General features: G+C 35.4%; 2 protein-coding genes across 7 annotated transcripts in view; both read right to left on the bottom strand.

Moving 5' to 3' along the window:
- Positions 1-23,252, bottom strand: part of LOC126752223 (uncharacterized) — a 28,438-nt gene that overhangs the window by 1,019 nt on the left and 4,167 nt on the right. For 3 of the 5 annotated variants that reach the window (XM_050462875.1, XM_050462870.1, XM_050462871.1), the window contains exons 2-6: positions 1,899-2,171; positions 1,460-1,823; positions 1,286-1,381; positions 1,125-1,223; positions 910-1,050 (exon numbers count right to left, since the gene is read on the bottom strand). In XM_050462875.1, coding sequence (XP_050318832.1) covers positions 910-1,050; positions 1,125-1,223; positions 1,286-1,381; positions 1,460-1,823; positions 1,899-2,116 — 918 coding nt within the window. In that variant the 5' untranslated portion in view covers positions 2,117-2,171. The remainder of the gene's footprint in view (positions 1-909; positions 1,051-1,124; positions 1,224-1,285; positions 1,382-1,459; positions 1,824-1,898; positions 2,172-23,252) is intronic. The other 2 variants (XM_050462873.1, XM_050462872.1) reach the window with 2 other exon arrangements.
- LOC126752205 (laminin subunit beta-1) lies at positions 3,491-23,061 on the bottom strand. Of its 2 annotated transcripts, none has more exons than XM_050462825.1 (3): positions 22,792-23,061; positions 10,317-10,374; positions 3,491-10,247 (listed from the first exon to the last, which is right to left on the bottom strand). In XM_050462825.1, exon 3 carries the CDS (start codon positions 9,638-9,640, stop codon positions 4,199-4,201), a length of 5,442 nt encoding a protein of 1,813 aa, XP_050318782.1. In that variant the 5' UTR covers positions 9,641-10,247; positions 10,317-10,374; positions 22,792-23,061; the 3' UTR covers positions 3,491-4,198. The 2 variants fall into 2 exon arrangements, with proteins under 2 accessions (XP_050318782.1, XP_050318783.1); XM_050462826.1 differs by lacking the exon at positions 22,792-23,061 and adding an exon at positions 12,767-12,889.

The raw sequence follows: 23,252 nt of genomic DNA, 5'->3' as shown, positions 1-23,252 counted from the left end.
ATAAAAGCGAATGCAGTGAATAATAAACATGTGATCCATTAGAGAATACGGATTTCCGTAGGAATATAGTTATAGGTCCCCAATTTATGTATAACTAAAAAGTACTAATAATAACCGAAAAGTTCATTGAACCGATCTTCAGCACAATTTTGTACAAATTTTGTACAAACGATGCTGTATCAGTTCGTGTAGTACAACAATGGTTCGCTCGCTTCCGTTCTGGAAATTTCGATGTGAATGCACCACGCTCTGGTCGACCTTCACCAAGACCGTCACATGAGGAGCCATGAAATCGCTAAGGAACTTAACATTTATGATCAAACGGTTTTGAACCATTTAAAAATGGCTGACTACAAAAAAAGCTTGATGTTTGAAAAATTTAATGGACCGAATTAACATCTGCGACTCTTTGCTGAAATGAAATGGAACCCTTTCTGAAGCAAATGGTAACAGGAGACGAAAAGTTGATCAAATACGACAATAATGTACGAAACAGATCAATGGTCGCAAAGCCAAGATTGATGCCTCGAAAGGAGTGGGGAATTGGGAGAGCTTGGCTGTGAAGTTTTGATACATCCACCATATAGCCCTGATCTTGCACCATCGGACTACCATTTGTTTCGGTCAATGCAGAACTCCCTTAATGGAGTAAAGTTGGCTCCAAGAGAAGCCTGTGGAAATTACTTGTCGCAGTTTTTCGCCGAGAAACCAGAAAAGTTTTACACTGATGGAATAATGCCTCTAGCGGAAAAATGGCAAAAAGTGGTCGACCAAAATGGTACATATTTGGTTCATTAAAGTTCATTATAATTATAAAAAAAATAAGTTGAAGATTGATTAGAAATACGAAACTACGACTACCCTATATTTGTAAGTATCAAATTAATAAAATAGAAAAAATATATTTACAACATTTCTTGTTGGTCTCCAACCGCGCAGCAATGCGCGCTCCTCATTATCCACATCTGTATCCGAAGAAGAAGACGTAGAACTGCGCTTTAAGGCAGCGCGGCTCTGAGGTCTCGGCTGCACAGTAATGCTGACAGGTTGCTGGGGTGATTAGTTAAAAGTAAATGTGATGCAAAATAAATTAATCTCTTTTTTTCATAATTCTTTTTACAAACCGTAGAGCGAGTCTCGTCGTTTCGTTGTATATGCGGCAAGGGATTTGTGGCATTCGGGTAGAAGATTTGTTGGATTTCACGCATTTTATTGATGGTTTTCTGAAACACCATTCAACAAGAAATTAAAGGTTAAAAATAATTAATAATACTGTGAAACTCACCTCTGTTTCAGTTTTATAGTCAACGTGTTCTTTACGCAAGGTATTAATGGTTTTATCTTTTTGCAACAGTTCATCCTGCAAATCATTGATTGATTTCTGTAATACGTCAAAATATACCATATACGAATTTAATACAAATACAATAATGATCCTACAATAAGTTCAGTATCAAACCTGCTGTTGCTCCAGCTGCAGTTTGCTTTCATTGATTTCGATTCGTGTTTTTACTAGCTCCGAGTTGTTATTGTCCAATTCAGCGTGCTTGGCTTGCAATTCTTGACGAATCACATCAAGCTGCAAGTTAAGAGATACAGTTATTCTTTTATATCCATACATTCCTTCATTAAATATACCCACCTCATTTCTCAACACCGCCTCCTTTTCACCACACTCCTTCAGCTCATTTTCATTGGAAATCATCAATTCACCACAGCGCTTTTTAAAAGTCAACAATTCAGCGCGCAGCAAACTTTTACTTTCCATCAAACGAGTTTGCTCTTCTTTGTATTTGGTGAGCTCTTTTTCGCCAGCGGCAATTCTACAAAATTTAAAAAAATAGTTTTATGTTTTTTTAACATATACTTCAAATAAATTTTTGAATAAGTACACCCACTTTTCATTTAGCGCCAATATGGTGCCATGTTGATTGTTAATTTGTACATTTGAAAGAGAGTTTTGTTGACCCAGCTTAGTATTTAGTTCCGTTAGTTTTTGTAAACTGCTACGATGGCGATTTATGAACGTTTCTAGCGCCTCTTGAATAATTAGTGAATTAACAAACACTCTCTCAGGGCTATTTCTTGCAGCTGCATTTCTTTCAGTGGACTTCATGTTGTTTTCTTGTAATTTATTTGACTTTGATACTAAGTCGTTGCGATTTGCTTTACTGTAAAATGAAGACAAAATTCATTGCATAGTTCTAGGCTGTATTACTTTCTGCCGTACATACATATATAACTAAAATATATTTGTTTTGTTAATGTAAAATTTCGAGATTCCCTACTTTTTTAAAGAAAAAAAAACACAAAAACTTCAAATTTAATGGGGAATGTTTATTATCATTCGAAAGAACATTCTTTGGCATTTATTTTTTGAAAATTATCTCTTAAAAATCTTGGTCGCGTCTACTTCTCAGATGGCTCATCCGTTGAGTCCAATTTTCGATGACTTGCTTGAGCATTTCGTCTGGTAACTGGCGAATGACACACATGATGTTTTACTTCAAGGCCTGAATCGAAGTGGGATTGTCCGCATAGACTTTAGACTTTACATATTCCCACAGGAAAAAGTCAAATGGTCTGATATCACACGATCTTGGTGGCCAATGTATCGGCTCAACAAGTGAAATTATCTGCTCACTGAAAAAAAATTGATTGATGCGATGTGTGGGAAGTGGCGCCGTCTTGTTGAAACTAAATGTTTGATTTAAAGGCTATGCTATTGAACCGCACCTTTAAGCGGTGGTGTGCCAATTCGAGATTTTGGACTTTTGTCATTCTTCGTGGTAGCCGTATGCGTGAGACCACGTTGAATATGTGATAAAACTTTTGATAATTGCCAAGGAAATGAGTGACCGTATACTGTTTCCAATATGAAGCAGTCATTGAGCCATTTGTCTAAAAGTCAAGTTCCGAAGTAGTTTTTAGACCATCAATCTGTTACTTTTTCATCGCATGTAAAGTTGGTGACCCTGTATATATGAAGAATTGAGTGAAATCTGACGATGTATAGAATTTCGTTTTGAAAAATTATGGTATATTCTTGGTTTTGAGGTTGTAGTATTCAGTTGATCGAGTTGGTGTTAACATACAAACTTACACCAGGTGGCGCTGTGATATTTATCGTGATTAAACCTTTCAGGGTACAATAATGCATATTAAGTTTACCAAGAAGTTTATAACACTCAGAAGACAACGTTGAATACCCTTTGAAGTATATATGTACATATATAATATAAATGAAATATGTTTTCAAGTAGTTTGGAAGCGAGATATGAATTTTTCTATATAATATGAAAAAAAAATAGAAAACTGTAAATCAGAGGGCCTTCCCGTTACAATTAAGAGCTCATGATTGGATAGTATTTCGTAGAGATGCTTAATAACCTATTTTTACCACAAGCGACAAAAACAAATATTCGTTTTGTTTTGAACTAACCCTGTAAGACAACCTGCTAGTTTTGCTGCTCATCAATAAAAAAACTAATAAATTTTTAAACATTTTTATTGGCTCAATACATTAATACAAAAATTACACTTAGTTATTACAACAAAATCTTTAGTGGAGAAATCAATCTCAAATGTTTTACATGTTATTTAAGGCACATAATTTATTCATATGTTCGAGACGTATTTATTCGTTCTTCTTCTTATCGGTTTTATGTTTATGTATTGTATGTATGTAAATATGTGTGTGTGTATATGTGTATAAAGTAAATGAATGTGACTTTCGCATTTTGTCATTCAAGTACTTTTTGCTTAAAAATTGTTTTTGTTTTCATTTCTTCGCTATTTCTTAGAGATGGCTTCTTTAAATAAACTAACATAGAGTAAAACATATTTCATATATGTATGTATATAAAATATAACATTTGCTTACAAACAGACACGTTTTTGTTTGTTTCATAATTGTGTGCTTTACTAAAATTAATATTTTGTTCATCAATATGGCTTACAATGCAATTGGAGAATAGAAGAAGTAATAATGAGTACAGAAAAAAATTACTAAACGCGACGCAGCCGCCACGGCGCACAGCTAGCACAACTAACACTGGCTTTACAATCGATTTATTTGAGTTTTGGTCTTTCTAATTATTGCAGTTATCAAAGGCTATTGTTATTAAGTATAAATGCAATGATGCAACACTGCGTTACTATTCCAACTAACTATGGTAGATGCGCGAGGCTCGCCGCTTTAGCCGGTGCACAGCCTGTAGCGGTCGGCATGCTCTTGGATTTGCTGCAGCGACAGAGTGAGCTCATCGTTGAGCGGCTTCAAAGCGTCCTGTAATTTTTGCAAAGTATTATTCTTCTCCAAGTAGACGTCTTGCATCACTTGCAGTTGACTCAGCTTGTCGTTGGTGTCAACGGTCAGTTTGGAGGCGCGTTGCAACAGTTTCTTGGCGCGTTCACGTGCGCTCTCCGAGCTGCGCGCACGATCAGTTAGCGTTTGATTGACCAAATTCGTGGCGGATTGCAATTGATTGGAGTATTCGCGTCCCTTCAAGGCGGCCTCTTTGACTGCAATCGCTTCGTTCTTGATTTCCTTGGCGTCCAATTCATTCTTAAGTATATTCTTTTGTATGCGGCTAACCTGTTTGGCCAGCTCTTCAACCTGTTGTGCTGTTGCATTGGCTGGCGCTTCCGCTTCGCTAGTCTCCAGATCGATTTGATCCAAATCCTTGGCTGCAAGTTCGATATTTACATTGGCTTGTGATATGGCGTCGATGGCCTTCAGTTGTGAGGCGTCAGCATCGTCGAGATTCTTCACTACCGAATTGGCAGTATCTAATATTTCGTTGGCAGTTTCTTTGGTCGTGTTGGCTTTCGCTTGCAGTTCGTTTACGCGCGCAAGATCACCACGCGTGTTGTAAATGATAGATTCGACATTTTTGAGTGAGGATACAGCGTCATTGATTTTACCACCCAACACTTGTATCTCTTCGGGATCCAATTTCAGGTCCAGCATGAGTGTTTGCAGTGCAATGTCCCTACTTTCGCTGGGCAGTGCAGTGTTATTGTTTATGAAATTATTCAGTTGCTCTATCGTAGCTTCACCCTTCTTAATGTTCTCATTGGTGCGATTGAGGTAGCGTTCGGCATCTTCGAAGGCGCTCTTTGCCTTCTGATAACCTTCGGACGCGTTGACTTTAGCTTGGAAGAGTGAACGTATAGTCTGATCGGCCACGTCTTTTTTATCTTTAATTATTTGTTCAGTGTCTTTAGCCACTTTAAGTGCCTTTTCGGTACGTGTTAGTGCGCCATGTTCGCAAGACAGACCGCCACAGGAACCGCAACCGGCGCCGCCACAAAGCGAATCGCATGGATCGCCGCTCTTATCGCACACTTCATTATTCAAACCGGGTATCATGCTGGTTAGCGTTGATAGCTCGTCGCGATAGTCAGCAATAATGCCATCATTGGCTGTGATCGTAGCTTGTTCATCCTTTATCTTATTCGATAGCGTTTCAACGCGCTTACAGTTGCGATCTGTGTTGGTCGCAAAGTCTTCGGCTTCATTCTTCACTGTAGACAAGTCCAATACACGCTCGAATGCATTTCGTGTTAGATTCAGTGCGCCTTCGATGTTAGATTCCTGCAGTTGTATGCCATTCTCTTTAAGTTCTTTTGACAATTTCTTCACGAGCTCAGATTGATTACGTAACGCTTCGAGCTCGACAGTGGATAGACTCAAAGATGAGTGTATATTCTCTAAGTTCTCTTCGGTCTCTAGCAGTTTACTGTGTGAGGCCTGCAGTTTCTCCTTGAGTTCCGCGCCTTCCTTATCCAAAGCATCAATGTCGTGCAAACTAACAGTGGTATTTTGTAACAGATCCCGTATATTCTGCAACTTCTTATCCAAAGTGCTGAACTCTGCGGTATATGCACCGGTAGCGCCAACTAATTTGATCTCCTTTGCACGTTGTATGGCCTCTGCGGTAGCGTCTTCCAAACCATGTAAAATCAAATCCCAATTGTTGAAGCATTCGCCGCAAGGTGCGCAATGCGGGAAGCGTCCTTGATAACCACGCGCACACTCATTGCACTTATAGCCGCCCATGCCTTCGTGACAGACACACTGTCCAGTCTCACGATCGCATTGGAAGTCCGCCGAGCCATAAGGATCGCATTCGCAGGGTTGACATTTTTCGTTCGGATTGCCCCAGTAGTTCGATTGGCATTGATTGCATGCACGTCCACCAAAACCATCTCTGCACTCACATTGACCGGTATAACGGTTACATTGTTCAGATAGAGAACCGATGGGATCACATTCACAAGCCTCGCAACCTTCACCGGAAGCGATCTTCCAATGATTCACCGCGCACTCATCGCAACGTATGCCCTGCACATTTGGCAAGCACGGACATTGGCCGGTAAAGCGATCGCAATGCATAATCGTTTTATTCGTACCCAAAAAGTCACAGTCGCATTGTACGCAATTCTGTTGTAGCGCATCGCCGAAATAACCATTGCGACAGAGTTCACAATGGTCGCCAGTCGTGTCGTAAAGACACTTCAAACACTGTCCAGTGCGTCGATCACAATTGCCGGTATCATAAAGATCGATATTGTTGCTACAGTCACATTTTTGGCAGGAGCCGCCTGGTGTCTCGGCATCGCCGAAGTAATTGTCAGCGCAAACCTCACAACGTCCACCGTCATAACCCTCTTTGCAATGACAAATCATGTTGTTATTGCGTGTATCAAGCGAGCAACCTTCAGCATGCGTATTGCCGCTGGCAACTGTGTCTGGGCAACGGCAAGCGCGACAGCCTATCTCACTGCCCAACAAGGGATTGCCGTAATAGCCTTCCAAACAAGCGTCACAACCATAACCGCTTGTGAAGTCCAAACAGTTGATACACTGACCGGTGTGGGCGTCACATTGCTGAGCATGACCATTACATTCGCACGACTGACAGTTGGGGAAGTTCCAATAACCCGGTTGACACTGATCGCACTCACGTCCGTAGGTATTGGGATGGCAAGCGCACTGACCAGTGATTAGGTCACAGTTGTTGTCTTTCGAGCCAATACTATTACAGTCACAAGCTTTACAGCCTTCCGGTCCGAAGCCATAGGTGCCAGGAGCACATTGATCGCACTGACGGCCCATCACATTTGGTTTGCACTGACAAAAACCACCATGTGGATCACATTCCTTACTCAGCGCACCTGTCGGATTACAGTTACACATACTCGCGCCATCATGTATTTCTGTGCTGGCAAAGTTCTCCAAGTCTCGGCAACGTGGATCCACAATGTTGGTGTAACGCATGTCGTACAGCGACTGATTGCAGCCCATTTGTATATATTCGCGACGACGTAGATCGGCAGCAATTGAGCCGGTAAATACTGATGTCACTTCAATGCGTGGCACCAGCGTCAGTGAGTCAATCATAATTGTCGCGGAGGGATTGTCTTCATTTTGGCGACGTCGTTCGAAATGTATTTTGAACTTATACACTTTGTTCGCTTCCAGACAAACATTGCGTAGAGCCACAACTTGACGATCGCGTTCGGGTAGAGTAAATGGTATACGTGTTTCGTACACACTCGAACCGGGTTGTACACTGAGTGCGCAAACACCATTTGGATCTACTTCGTCATTACGTACGAGTGTTATATAGGCTTTCTCCCAGTCATCACGTGAGGTGGTCTGATAACGTATCACCACATCGTAGGGCATGGAGCTCGGTATATCGTCAACAGTTATTATAAATTCCGAGTTTTCCGGTACACGTGTGAAACCGATACCGGTGTAGTCGGGCAAACGATCGGGCAGTGGTTGATATGGCACAACAGTGCAATTACCATTATTATTAAGCGATACGCACACATCGGCAAATTCAACATCGTGTACGACATGCAATGGTGGTATGAAGTAATTCTGCTTCGGCTGTGAGCAATTGCGTCCAGTCATATGTGGGCGGCAGCGACATTGACCCGTTATAACGTCGCAGAAATTGTCATATGAGCCACCAACATCGCAAGCGCACGGTGTACAACCATCCTCCGACTCCGAGAGGCCGTAAGTTTGTGGTGCGCATTGATTGCAATCCTTGCCGGTAACCAATCGTTTGCACGTGCACTCACCGGTGTACATATTACAGCCCGAATTATCAATAGTGCCCAGCGTATTGCATGTGCATTGCTCACAACCATCGGGATTTTCGGGCAACAAGTTCCAGAATCCATCTTTACAGAGATTGCAACGACGGCCCTTCACATTGGTCTTGCAATGGCAAGCGCCCGCTTCAACGCCATTTTCGGGATCATTCACCGAATCGCAAATGCCCTCATCCAAAGCGCCATTCAAATCACAATCACATGGTCTGCACACTTCCGGACTGCGTATATCCTGCTCGGGATCACGATAGAAGAACGGCATACACTCCTCACAATGCTGACCCTGCGTATTGTGCATGCAGTTGTCACACACACCACCCGAAATGCGTCCCGATTGTTCGAAGACCTTCTCATCGAAATGACAGCTGACCGCATGGTCATTACATTCGCATTTCTTGCAGGCATTGGTCTGTTTACCGAAAGCCGGTTTCCATGGTAGATCATTGAAGAAGTCTTCGCAAGTCTCACAATTCAAACCTTTAGTATTATGTGTGCACTGGCAACGGCCATGTACCATATCGTATTCATTCGATTGCGTGCCTTCCAGTGGCAGACACTGCGAGGCGTGACCGTAGCAAGAGCAGGAGCCACGTACCACCATGTTGCTGATACCATAGTAATATTTCTCCTCCATTTCCAGCCGATTGTCCAGCAGATTATCACCCAGTTTATGCAGTTTAGTGAAATTGATACGTAAATTGGTCATCTTCAACATATTTTGCACGTGTGTCGCATACGGGTCGGACACATTGATGTTTGGCGGCAGCACACGGAAGATCACTTCACCGTTGCGTGAAGGCTCTACGTGGGAATAGCGCGATGTACACATAACATCGGTGATGTTGCGCAACACAATCGGCACACCGGGGAATGACTCCGCGCAATCGTAAGCGAAGTAACGGTATACATGCCAAGTTTGACCGAAATCAAACGAGCGCTCGATCAACATAGCCGCCGGACGAAAAGTGGTGAACGTGATAATCAAGTGGGTAAAGTGAAACTCGGCTTCCAAATCCAATTGTATGGTCACATTTTCCTTGCCGTTTTCCGATTGCCACCAGGTCGGCAGATTTGTGCCCGGTTTCGTTTTGTAGATAATTTGTCCGATACGATGATTCTTATAGGGATCGTTGCGCGTATCCTCACGTGTGTCGCACAAGAAACACTTCTTATCCTGCAAATGCGAGAGTATACAGAAACGTTCCGGCGAATGTATGCCACAAGTGGACGAGGCGGTCAGACGATTTTCACGTCCAATCAATAGATTACCCGTTGCCGGGTAGCATGAGGAACGTTCACATGGATGTGTCTTTTTGTATTCTCTAGGCGGATTCAGTGGACGATCGCGACGCCCGGTCAGTCGCTGTGCCTGTGTCGTTGATATCGCACAACTGCTCAGCAATACGAACAGGCAAACGGCGATAAGCGTTCTGATGCTGGTGCTGTTGTTGTTGTAGCGGTTGAGGCGGCAGCCATATGTGCTGCCGCGTTGTGACTTCGACATTATTGATGAGAAATTCTGGCGGCGATTAAGTGGCCCGTTACTCGTATTATGTGTTAGTGTGGCGTTCGTTTGTGGTAACGGAGCAGTCTATAGCGACGACACGACGCGATACGAAGCGTGGTGCGCCTTTATATATAATTTCGTTTAATAATTGCTTTTAGATTTCTTTGCTTTTAAGATTTGTGTGTTGTGTTTTGACTGCACGCATGTGTGTGTGTGTGCAAACTAAGTGTGTAAATGTATGCGTGTGCCAGTAGTTTCTGCAATTTCCGGTTGTAACCAGGCGATTTAAAATCAGTACGCGAGCTCTAGTTTTAAATGTGCTGTGTTATTGTTGCTGCCTTCTTCCTCTACACTCTCTTCTGCGTCTTCTTATACCGCCTCAACTTTAAAAGCTGCGACACTTGTGTGCTCTTTACTCGAACTTATTCCGTGCGATTACGAGCCGTTCGGTAATCTTAGAATAGCTTCGACTGTATGTGTTTTTAACTTCCTCTCCTCGTGCGTGTGTGTGGAGTAAAATATCGCGGTGACCTCTTCTTGCTGGTTGATTATGAAATAGTGCTTCCTGCATTGCGTGTGGGCAAATGCATTGTTGTAACTCCACCTGCGCGTTTGAAAAGCAAAATATTAATTTCGGAATATCGTGTAAGGCATTAAGAATTTTTGGAGTTACTTGTAATGGCGTGAAGTGGAGTGGATTTTCGGCAGTGCTTAGAGTTCCAGTGCAAAATCTGTAAGAAGTAACTGTTAATTAGCTGCATTTGGAGTGTAAAGAAACAGTTCTGATGAATGAAAATTATTGTGGGCAATGGCGTTTGGGCGTTTCCTTTACTTTTTTGGAAATTTTTTGGCAAATTTTGTGTTAAGAAACTTATAAAATTAGTGGAATAAGGAAAATATGAAAATAATTTTGAATAATTAAAAAAAAAAAATTTAATATTTTTTTATAATTTTTTTAAATAAATTTGTTCTATATCCGCAAAACTGGTGATATTATTTGTTCGTCGTCTTTTTGTTAGACATTTGTTATTAAAAAAAAAAGGATTTATATTTTTAAAACCAAATGGCGATCAAATTTTCTCAATGTCTTTTGGAAATTATTCCTGGTTGTCATTTGAGTTGTGATATTCATGAAAATCAGATTTTGAAACTTTTTGTATAATATTCCTTAGAAACTAGTACCAGAGCTAAAAACTTATAGAGCGCTAAATTAGTAGTAATTCATTTTTAATTTATTTTTCTTTTTGTTTATAAATTTATTTGAAATTATATTTTAGCTTTTTTCTTATGATTTTTTTTATAAATTTACATATTTGAAATAACATTTTATGAGTTTTATGTATAATTTTTTTTATAAATTTTAATTAATTTTTTTTATTTTAAAATTATATTTTATGATTTCAATTTTATTGTTTATTTTTATTTAATATAATAAACCAAAATATATTTCCTTTATATGATTTTTAAAAACTCATTGCACACACACAGAAAATTCACTTACATATGTATATGCACAAAAGAAATTTATTTTATTATTTTCCTTTATGGACAATTAATTTTAGTTCATTTTACCATTTATAGGTTTAGCTTAATATTTTTTATTATTAAACTATAATCTATAGGTTTTTTAAATAAACTTTTTCTCGATTTTATTATTTTTGTAATCAGCCGAAAAATTTAGTTTCGTTATTTTCTTTTATTTTATCAAATTTAATTTGATTTTTCAACTAATTTTTTAAATTTATTTTACGTGACTTTACTTTTTTGCTTCTCAGGTTTCTTTTTATTAAAATTTCTTGATTTTATTATTTTTATAATCAGGAAAAAAATTCAGTTTCGTTATTTTTTTTTATTTTATCAAATGTTATTTGATTTTTCAAATAATTTATTTTACGTGACTGTACTTTTTTGTTTGACACCTTTTAATATTTTAATTATTGCTAAACATACATAAAGTTTAAAATGTAATAATTTCATTAAATTTTAAATTAAATTTCAAATTTTGATGTTAATTTTAGTTTTAATTTTAATTGTAATTCGATCTAAAATTAATTTTTTTGACTTTTCTTTTTATTTGCTTTTATTTTTTTATTGTTTTATATAATAACTTCATTAAATTTTATACTAAATTAAATTAATTAAATTAATTTTTTTTAAATTCTTAAATTAAATTAAATGAAAATAAATTAATATTTAAAATCAATTTTAATTTCAATTTTAGTTTTAGTTTTAACTGTTATTAAATTAATTTAATTAATTAACTTTTTTTAAATTTTGAATTAATTTTAATTTTAATATTATTATTATTTTTTAATTTTAGTTATTTTAGTTTCAAATTTAATTGTATTTTTTATCTAAAACACTTTTTATTTAGTTTTATTTCCGTTTAATTTTTTTAATTAAAATTTTTAATAAATTTTGAACTGTTTCTTTCTGCCTTACAATTAAATAAATATTTAAATAATTATGCAGTGTTTATTTTCCACAATTTTTGTAAATTTTATAAATGTTTTTACTTAATTATTTCTTAAATTGTTTATGCAGCTTTATTTTTAAGTTCCTTTCTTATTTTATATTATGCTGTTTTTTCGTTCTAAAATATTTTATTGCATATAATACATTTCAGTTTAAATGAATTTCAATTTAATTGATAAACTTTGCATATTTTTATATTTTCCTTCATATGTTTTTAATAATCTTCATTTTGATTTGTAAAGTTCTACAGGAACTTTTTATAATTTTTAAGTACTTTTTACTGTCACTTGCTCAAGGCGATTTTATAATTTTTTCACAATAATCAATTTTTTTTAATGTTTTTCTGTCTCAGTATTATATTTAATGCTTGCACACGTCCAGTTTTTCGATAACACAGTCTCGAGAAGTGCATTCATAGTAATAACATCCATTAAAAACTTTCAATATTCATTACACCAATTTTATAAAAAAAATTTCTAAACACTCTTGGCAGACTTTTTTTCTTTAACCACTTCAAAAAAAATATTAAAAATTATTTTTTAATCAACACATTCTTCAAAGTTTTCTGACTTTCCAACACTTGTAACCCCATTTCATATATTTTTTTTTTCAAATGTGCTTTCTTCACTATCTTCCTGCTACACTTACACTTTGTCACTTATCTCTTAAGTTTGTTTTTATGATCCACTATCTTGTTTTTGTTTCTTGCACAAACTGAGCCTAAGCTGTTAATTAGTTTTCGAAAAACTTTGGGCGAACCGAGCCCGACAAGCAACGCGGTCAGACTAAAGTTATAAAATGGAATTTTTGTACACCAGCGCGTACACGAGACACCCCAACCCATACACATCCAAGTTAGTAGGAAACATGCATACAAACATACTCATATAGAAAAATGTATATGTTGTACTTTATGAACAAATGTATACATACATAAGAATTTCACTCTTTCTTGGCGATAAAAAGAATCATTGAATTATGCTCTACTCATTTTTTATTCACAATGCCTTCTTTAATTTTTATCAGCTAACAAATAATATACTTTACATATGTTTGTATGTATGTATAACGGCATTTGGCCGCGTTTTTCCAAGCGACAGGAGCACTTTGAGAAACACACAGCATTTTATGGCAAAAGCTTGGGGCTTAAAGTTTGGAGAGCAAGCGCATGCTGGTTTAGAAATATATAAAATAATTTTTAGAAAAATGATTTTACTAAAGCTTTAATCGCAAAAATATTTCATAAAAACTATCTTACAGATTTTTTACGAAGTTTGCATACAGACAGGATATTTTTAAGTAAGATAAGGATGATACTTATATCAATAATTAGGTTAAAGTTAGTGTTATGTTTTTATTAGTTATGCAGTAATGCAATTTTTTAAGAGTAAAGCTTTTTATAAGTTGGAGCTTCTCGACTATTTTCACACAAGAATCTCCTTTAATATTTTGTAAAGCTTTCAGCCAAGGGTTTTTACAAAAAGCTGAAAAAAAGCTGTAGCTGAAAAATATTATCTCAACGGCATTAAAGGATTAATATGAAAGCTTTTTTCAAAAATCATGCTATGTATGTAAATAAAAGCTTGTGTTTCACATCTGTTAATTATCACTTTAATGGTGCTTTCCTTAAGAAATGCAAAGCTTACACTATTTTTTATATATAGAAAGCATTAGCTAATGCTTAAAAAAGCTTTTCGAAAGCAATCTAGCCAGCAACTTTAAAACTCGGACAGTTATTCAAGCAATTTCTTGATTTCGAAAGCTTTCAAAGCATGAATTGTTGAAAGTTCTTGAGATCTGAGTATAAGAATATGTTACTTTCGTGTAAAGAAAGCTCTCAAAACAGGAATTGTCGAAAGTTTGTGAAATTTGATACGAAAGTGGTTTACTTTCATGTAACGAAGGCTTTTAAAGCATGACTTGTTGAAAACTCCTGAATTTGAGTTTGAAAATGGTTTGCTTTCGTGTAAAGAAAGCTCTCAAAGCATGAATTGTGGAAATTTCGTGAGTTTTGAGTATAAAAATGGCTCACTTTCTTGTAATGAAAGCTCTCAAAGCATGAACAGTCGAGAGTTTGTAAGTTTCGAGTTTAAAAATTGCTTACTTTCATGTAACGAAAACTCTCAAAGCTTGAATTGTCGAAATTTCGTGAGTTTTGAGTATAAAAAAGGCTTACTTACATATAATGAAAGCTCTAAAAGTATGGTTTGCCTAAGATTTGCGTAAGAGAATGGCTTACTTTCATGCCACGAAAGTTCTCAAAGCATGAAATGTCGAAATGTCGTAAGTTTTCAGTATAAAAATTGCTCAATTTCATGTAATGAAAGCTCTCAAAGAATGTATTGTCGAAATTTTTATGTAACGATAGCACTCAAAGCATGAATTGCCGAAAGTTAGTGATTTCGAGTTTAAAAATGGCTTACTTTCATGTAACAAAAGCTTCCAAAGCTTGAATTGTTGAAAGTATGTTAGATTTGAGTATAAAAAATCCCTACTTTCATGTAAAATTTGATTCACTTTTTTTATAAAAATAAATTATTGCATTTAATAATCATCAACAGCTTTGCTTCTAATTTGTTCATATTTTTCCATTTCATAAATAACTTTCACTGAAAATCCTCATTAAAACAAAACTACGGCACAGTATTTATATTTCGTTTTATGTGATTCCTATGTACCTTATATACATTCACTTGGTGATTAACTGATAAGACTTGAACTAAAAATATGACTTATGCTAAGCTAAATGCTCATGATCCAACAGACTTGAACGGCGCCAAAACGTTGAAATTGTCAGAATTGAAATCAAAGCGCGATCTGTGAACAAAAGTACTTAGTTTTGGTGTGTAAAATTTATGTGTTTGTATGTGTTTATGTGAGGGCACATAAAATATGTTTTATGGCAACGGCATTTGGCGCTTTGGCGTACACTCTGGCAACTCATGCGCCCACAAGATTCTCAAGCCTACTTCTAAGTTATAAGCAAGCATGCTTATACACACATCCAGACATACATACATATTTACATCTGTATACACATACATACACTTAAGCATGTGTATGTACTGCAAAGCGTCAACTGATAAAGAGTTCATTCACTGATTTCATTGTATTACATATACGAATTTATTATTGTTGTTATTTATTTTTTAAAGTTTTTTATTCACAAGTTTTCGTTAAAAGTAGTTCATGTGATATTTTTATAAATATTTTGCTTTTTTGTAGAGCACATGCTGTACTATGTTGAAAGTAGGCAAACAGGCATGCCGCCGCCTTTGAATGTTGCAAGCAAAATGTATAAATACATATGCATATGTACATGTATGTGTGTGTATGCGGTTGCACTTACATTTTTATTTAGCTTAAATTAGTTGCAATGCTATTGTAAATTAGAATTAGCAAAACTGTAATGGGAGCGAAAGAATAAAAAAAATGAAATAAGCGCAGACATGGCAATGCACTTGAGCGCGCTTTTATATTGTTGTTGTTGTCGCTTTTAACTTTTTTTGCATTTGTTGTAGCTTTTAATGCATTCTAACACTTAAAGCAAATTTTTGCGGACATGAGCTCATCCAGTTAATCCCACTGAAAATAGATCCATGAAATAATTGTGCAAATTATTGTTGTTATTGTTGTTATGGCTATTATTGTTATTAAATTCTTTTTTATATGCCTTTTTTACTAACTGCTACGTACATACATGTACATATGAATGCCTTGCGTGCTATTTTTACTTTATTTTGTCCAAAGTCATTTTTTGTGTGTGTTTGCATGTGTGTGTTTAGCTGAAGTAGCAACTTAATGCAGAACTTGAAAATTTATCTCTCATTACTTGGTTAAATATTTGCACCCAACAAAAATTGTTAGAGAACAAAAAACAAGAAACAAAATGTGTTTGCAATGTGTGGACTGATGCTTTTGGGCTCGCCAGATGGGTGGCTGCTTGTGTGTGTGGTTGTAGATTCACGCATATAAGTACATATGTATATGATATATGAATGTGTGCGTGTTATATTGTGGGTGTAGTATTTTTGAATGTGTTGGCAATAAATTGGAATTAAAAATTTGATTAAATCTGTTCACGTACGCAGAGAAGACAATACACATGAAAGTATATTTGAAAAAAGTAATCATAGATGTGTCATGTACATATGTCCTTTTATGTTGTAATTGCGCTTTCAGCAGTCCAAAAATGTGTTAATGTATTCAGACACAAATATAGAAGCTAATTAAAATTAGACAAATATTTTTTGGAGAAATAAGAAAAGTTTAATAATAAAGCTAGCCATCATCAGATAAAATACGCTTATTCCAAAGCTATTTTCATTCTCAAAGCATCCCTAACATTTTATTTTGAGTCAATTGAAGTAATTAAACGTAAATCCCTACGCGCATTGAAAGCTTTTCCGGAAATCCACATCAACAACTGTTTCGAGAATTGGAAAACACGTTGGCACAAGTGTATTGGGACCAATGAGGACAACATAAATTAAAAATTTTAAATCTCTGTCATATGGCTCACCGCGCCTCTTTTATTGGGATATTGGGCTCGTATCTTATGGCCTTGACAGACGGCAGCGTTAATCCGGATTAACTGCGCACTTAATCAGATCCAAATTTGTAGGTGACAGACGGCAGCTATGCGAGTTTGAAACTCTCATAAACAGCTCATTGTCCTTTTTATAATATTTTCAATAAAAATTGATAGAAGATAAACATTACGGTTGTTAGCCGACCAATTTTTACCAAACCATTTTTTATTACAAAAGCATATCAACACATTATTTTTAAAACTGCATCATAACATAGAAGTTTTATTGATATTATATTGAGAATTTGATAAACAGCTGTCAGGGTTGCTTGTATTTTATTCACAATAGATGAAAATTGGCCATTTTTAACAATGTTGCCAACGAAAATCTCACAAACTCCCTAAAATTTTGAGAAATATTTTTGGATTCAGCAACGGAGTTAGCTGTGGTAACTCCTGAATTAATCCCGAAAAATGCAATTAATCTGGTTTAACGCTGCCGTCTGTCAATGCTATTAGTGTAATAGCCATTTAACCGCGATTTTTCCATAGTTATGACACTTTTGAGAAATTCAAGAATAATTATATTCAAAAATTATGCAACATTAGCAAATAACTTAACAAATTGATTAACGTTTGAGAAGCTTAGACAATCAGAAACCACTGTAATGGCTATTTGCTGCCACCTTGATATTGCTACATTCGTTACTTCAATTTAAACAACTTCGTAGCAATATCCTCCATAACCAATATAATGGATTAGGTTGTGGAATCGATAAGTAATGACTTTTTTTATGGTAAAGAAACTTTTCCGAGCGAGATATACGAGAGTAATTTTTCCATCGGAACGTGTTTTCGTTAACAAACTAGTCAAAATATTGGTTTGCAACCCGATGACTTCCCGCATTATTATTTCTTAAAAATCCGTATTTAAGTGCAATAATTGAGGAAATTTGATTCTGCTGAGACCCGATGAAATGAGAATTGTTCAATTACTGAATTATGTATTAATTTTTAGTTTCAAAAAGGCTTTTTGCTGTGGTATATATTTAAAAATAATGTGAGTATGTGTGTTTGTCAGTTTTCGAAAATGAGCACTGGTCGGCGGTTTTGAATATCATAAATTGATTATCGAAATTTGACTATTGCTATTTTGATTTGTGATACAGTAACTACTTCCTGTACTATTCCATACATACATATGTACATATGTTTGTATATTTATTTTCGATGATACAAAATGTAAGGATTTTTCGATGTACAATAAATTAATTTCTTTACAATCAAATTTATATTGGCGGAAATATTGAGAGACCTTTTAAAAGCGTATTTGAAGGGGTTAAAAAAACTTGGTCCGCGCTGAAAAAAAAATCGCTTTAAACATGACTGCCGTAATGGACCATACTTACATGCCGAGATATTTTTGAAAACATATTTCGAAAAAAAAAAACAAACATCTGTTCATAAAACATTGTGTGAGTGTGTTGGTATTTAGTTGCTTAATACCACTACACTAACGCAAACGGAATAAACAAAAATAAAAATTATTGCTACGGACAGATGCTGTTAAAAGGCGTTCACGACTAAATGAACAAACTGAACAAACAAAAGTCTAGAGTAATATAAACAAATAAAACCGGCAAAAACGCGCCAAGATGCGACTAATGAAGTGACTTAATTGAAGTTTATTTGCACAGCATCAGCAGACTGGAGGGACGCCAGCCAAAAAGCCACAATGGCTGTGTGCTTTATTAAATAGACATTTGGCTAATTTTGAGAACTTGCAAAAAGCGCAAAATAATCATATATTATAGTTATGTATATTTGTATTTATGTATGTACATACATACATACTACATAGTAAGTGCTCGTACATAGGAATATTCAATGACAACAGACCGAAAATTCTACAGGCAGACGTAAGTTAAGTACGTATAGTATTATATATGTATATGTACATATATGTATACGATACACATATGTACATATGTTCACCCACATCTACACATGTATGTATGTGCATATCTGACGTATGTAAATAGAGTTTTAATTGAGCGTGCAGCGAGCAATACTTCACTGTGCCAGCATAAACATCACGTTGATTGACAAGAAAATCACAAGCTGAAAAATTGATTGAGTGCATGCATGTGTGTATGTATGTATGAGCAGTTGGAGCATTACTCAGTTCATATGAATTTAAAAATCAAAATCAAAAATTATTAATGTACACAAACCGGAAAATTTTAGATAATCCCGAAATTTCGGCATTTAAAAAGAGCAATTTGCTTTTAAAAATCAAAATATCTATTAATGTACATAATCCCAAAAATTTTGGAAAATCCCGGAATTTCGCGATTTTAAAATCAATTTCAATTTTGGATAATTTTTAGGTATTAATTTGCATTTAAAATCTAAATATTGATTATTCTACCCATTCCCAAAAATTTTAGATAATCCCGAAATTGCGGAATTAAAAAAACAATTAGAAATTTGTATTTAAAATCAAAATATTAACTAATGTACACAATCCCGAAAATTTTAGATAATCCCGAAATTTCGGTATTAAAATATTAATTTGCACTTAAAAGTCAAAATGTTGTATAACTGAACTTTTCGGGATTAAAAACTCATTTTCGGAATTCTACCCTGAATAAAATACCATATTTTTTGCAGATTCACAAGTTGTAAAAAAATTTACGAAAAATATTGTCTTAAATAATTCCCTTAAAACTGGCTCTAATTATTGGATTCTAATTATGAAGATACCATATGTTTGTATATGCACTTCTTAGAATTAGGCGTACTATACACATTTACTGGCGTTCTGCACAATTTTCTTATATGTACGTATGCACATACAAAGAGGACTAAGAATTTTCAGAAATCCACTTAAAAGATTTTTGTTAAGAACCAAATTTAATAAATGAAATGAGACCTTAAATAAATGTAGTATGAGTTTCGGGATTTTGGAATTTCAATAATAGGAATTCGGGATCCCGATGTGTCATGTCTTGCTGAACAAATATTATAATGTTTTTCCAAAATCTTAACACGTGTAAGAACACATAAATTAAAACTACATCCAAACATGTTTATGTATTTGTATGAATGTAGATACTTATATGTACATATGTATGTATGTATGTAGATGAATATATGTGTATGTATAAAAGTGATTTTCCTAGCACATTTCGTAGCTGAGTAAGCACTGAAATTACGCACAACAACAGTTGCGGAAAATGTGAGCATGTAATGTTCCGGTAGACCAAAAACTCAAGCAATAAAAAACAATTGCCTCACAGCACATTGGCCCAAGCTATGAGATCATAATCGCGACTAGCAGAATTGTAAGGAAAGAAGTGTGCGAAACTAAAAATACCAGCGTTATGCTGAGGTTTTTTTTACAGAAATTTTGCACTCTCAGCGCTTTGCAGTAATTGTAGTGCAAGTGCAAGTTGCAATTTGTACCTTCACACATACTTAAATAAAATTAAATATAATATGAATTAGATTCGAGTCCAAGTTCATACGAGTCCAGTTGAGATAACTCATTGTCGCGTTTGTTTACATTTTACCGTAATTAACGCATCCGTCTTTCGTGTTGATTTTTCGGCATCTTTTTAAGCTTTATTTGCGTCCTCCTTCGACGTTTGCCTCGCTCTTCGCAGTTATAATTAAAATGTATCCGCGCACAAGAATACACGACCGCACTGGACGTCGATGCTTGAGTGCGTTAATGAATAAATTGCTCGAATGGATGTGCAAACACTTACAAACAAGCGCATAGACTTAAATATTATACAAATGTCTAGAAGTATGTATGGTATGTATAACGAAAATGGGTATAAGTTTTAGACGCTTTTAACGCCTGGTTTCGATTCTTTGATGATTTTGATTTAGATTATAATTCGGAAATGCAGCAAGAGCAAATAACTATTCGAAAACTCAGTTTCAGAGAAATTTTTCGTTAAAATAATGAGATCGATGTAATATTACTTGAACCGTAGGACAAGAAGGTAGATGAGTAGGTGGAACTCATCTGATAGAGTAAAAGCCAAACTACTTACATTAAGAATTCAGAGGTTTACACATCTACAGCTATTTTAGAGGAATTTTTCGAAAAATCAAAGTAACAATATACTAAGTATGTAGACCAAAAGGTTCACGGAAAGAGTTCTGCAACTAAAATAGTTATTGACTTTTAGTGAGAATGCCAAACAATTATATTTAAATATGACCTAAGAGTGTGGGAAGCGGACAAAAAATATCCAAATGGAAATAAACAGTTCGAAATTTTCCAAAGACTAAAAGAAAAGCAGCTCGAAGTCTAACACAAAGTGAAAAGAAGTCCTTTATTAGGGAAAAAATGCTTTTGAAAACGTGGTTTTGTAAAACGGAAAGCTTTGTAGAGATTTGATCAATTATTATTATTTTTATACCCTGAAAGGGGTAACCATATTCAGTTAGCCACGAAATTGGTAACACTCAGAAGAAAGTGTTGGAAATGCATATAAATGGTCAGCGAGTTGAGTCAGTTTACTCATGTTCCTTTGCCTGTCCATCTGTTCGTATGTCCTTATGCCCATTCGCTTGAACCGAATTCGAACTAGTTCTTCAGGTTCTGAGATATCGATCTGAAATAAGTTCCTTTCTTCACAAGCAGCTTGCATTTGGACGCCTTCGGACCCTTAAAGCACTGAATGATCGGAATCAAGTGATTGTATAGAAAACTTTTTCATTTGACGAGATATTTTCACGAAATTGGATAAGGTTTATTAAAGAAGCAATAATACAATCTCCGAAAAAATGGCTCAGATCAAATCTCTGTGGCATATGGTTGCCATACAAACTCAACAATCTAAATCAAATTTTTGTAAGGAATATTTTTTATTTCAAGCTTTTTTTCTAGGTTTTTTTTTTTAATATTCTAATTTCTGTTATGAGCGTCAAGTGCGGTAATTTGACTTTTTTGCGTCCAATGTATTCTTTAAGCCATTAGGCGGACTTATTCTTGTGGTCCAGAAACCGTCTATGAATTATTCTATATATCGCAAAAATAGGAAAAAGAAGGAAGTATCAAAATGTTGCCATCACGCCATTTTACAGCTAATTGGAAAGCTCAAAAAGGATTTTTAATATCTTTTCGTACATGTAGAACTGTCTGATATTATTCATAACGGATTTGTGTAAATTGCTGAGGTCATAACGCTCTTAATTAAACAATTCTTTATTTATTCAAGATTAAATATTTGCTGGCTGTCGTTGCATTTTTCATAGAATAAGAACATGCATGTACATATGTACATATATAGGGCACAGTAGATATTAAAAATATTTGTATATTAGTTTTACTTCTAGTTTTCTAAAATAATGAAGGAGTTTAAAATGCAAGAAAAATCATTTATGCTCTGCTTATCATTGCACATTTTGCTGCAACTCCAATTACAAGCAGACAGAAAGAGTACTTATATGTACATACATATGTATGTATGTAAGTGGACACCTTAGCGGTAAACAGTGTGTTACATAGCATTTTACACAGAACGTTTACTATTTCAATAAAGCAGACTATTTTCTCAAATTATGTGAAATATAGTACAATTGCAACAATTTTTTTGAAGTAAGTTTAAAAAAAAAGTATTTATATAGACATATGTATATATGTATATATCAAGCATATATAAGTAAATGTATAATATACATACATATGTATGTGACCAACTCAGCAGTTAGTTCCTATCAGTTGCATATGACTGCATTGTCTCAAGTTTTTTCTTTGACTTTGCAGCAGTGCTTTGTGTGATGAGTCTGTGGCAGCGAACGGCGCAAGAAAAACATGTGATACCCTCAAGTGAAAAATGAAAAACCAAAGGCCAGAAAAGAAAGCAAGTGATATGCATGCAACTCAAGGAATGTACCAGTAAACGGAAACATGTGTATGTATTAAAATGGTGTCATACATAGTGGTATTATCTGCAACTTCAGAACGCTCTTGGGCTATATGGAGAGCACATATTTTATCCTTATACATACACTATTTTTTTATTTACTATACTTAAAACGCCGATCACCACAATTGCCCACAACATTTTCATTCATTTTTTCAAACTTTTCATATTTTTCCAATGAAAAGCATACTCACCATTGACCGAGTCCAGTTGTTGATAAAAGCCCAACTCCTCTTGCACACTCAATTTGTATATGCACCTACAAGTATTTATGAAGTTTGTCTGTATGTATTTATGTAGGCACTTTACACACACTACTGCATATGTACAATATGCATGTTTTAATACACACACACAACCGAAACACTGTGTTTTTTTCACTTTCTTAAAAATATGCCGTACTAAACGTTTGAGTATCCGTTCAAACGATCTGACTCCGTAAGATCACCGCTCAACACTGAACGAACGTCTCGAAGCAATGCGACTCACAACTGGGAATTGGAGATAAACCAATACAACAACTGCAGAGATATCTGGCCGGCGGTGAGTGCACATTCAGCAGATACTCGTGCGCTGAAGTCGGCCACTCAGTGGGTCGGTGCTCAGCACGAAAAGGAATTACAAAAATATTGAAAAAAATATATAATAGTTTTGT

Source organism: Bactrocera neohumeralis, chromosome 3, assembly GCF_024586455.1.
Source record: "Bactrocera neohumeralis isolate Rockhampton chromosome 3, APGP_CSIRO_Bneo_wtdbg2-racon-allhic-juicebox.fasta_v2, whole genome shotgun sequence".
In the NCBI taxonomy this organism is placed as follows: domain Eukaryota; kingdom Metazoa; phylum Arthropoda; class Insecta; order Diptera; family Tephritidae; genus Bactrocera; species Bactrocera neohumeralis.
This window is presented reverse-complemented; position numbering and strand designations above follow the sequence as displayed.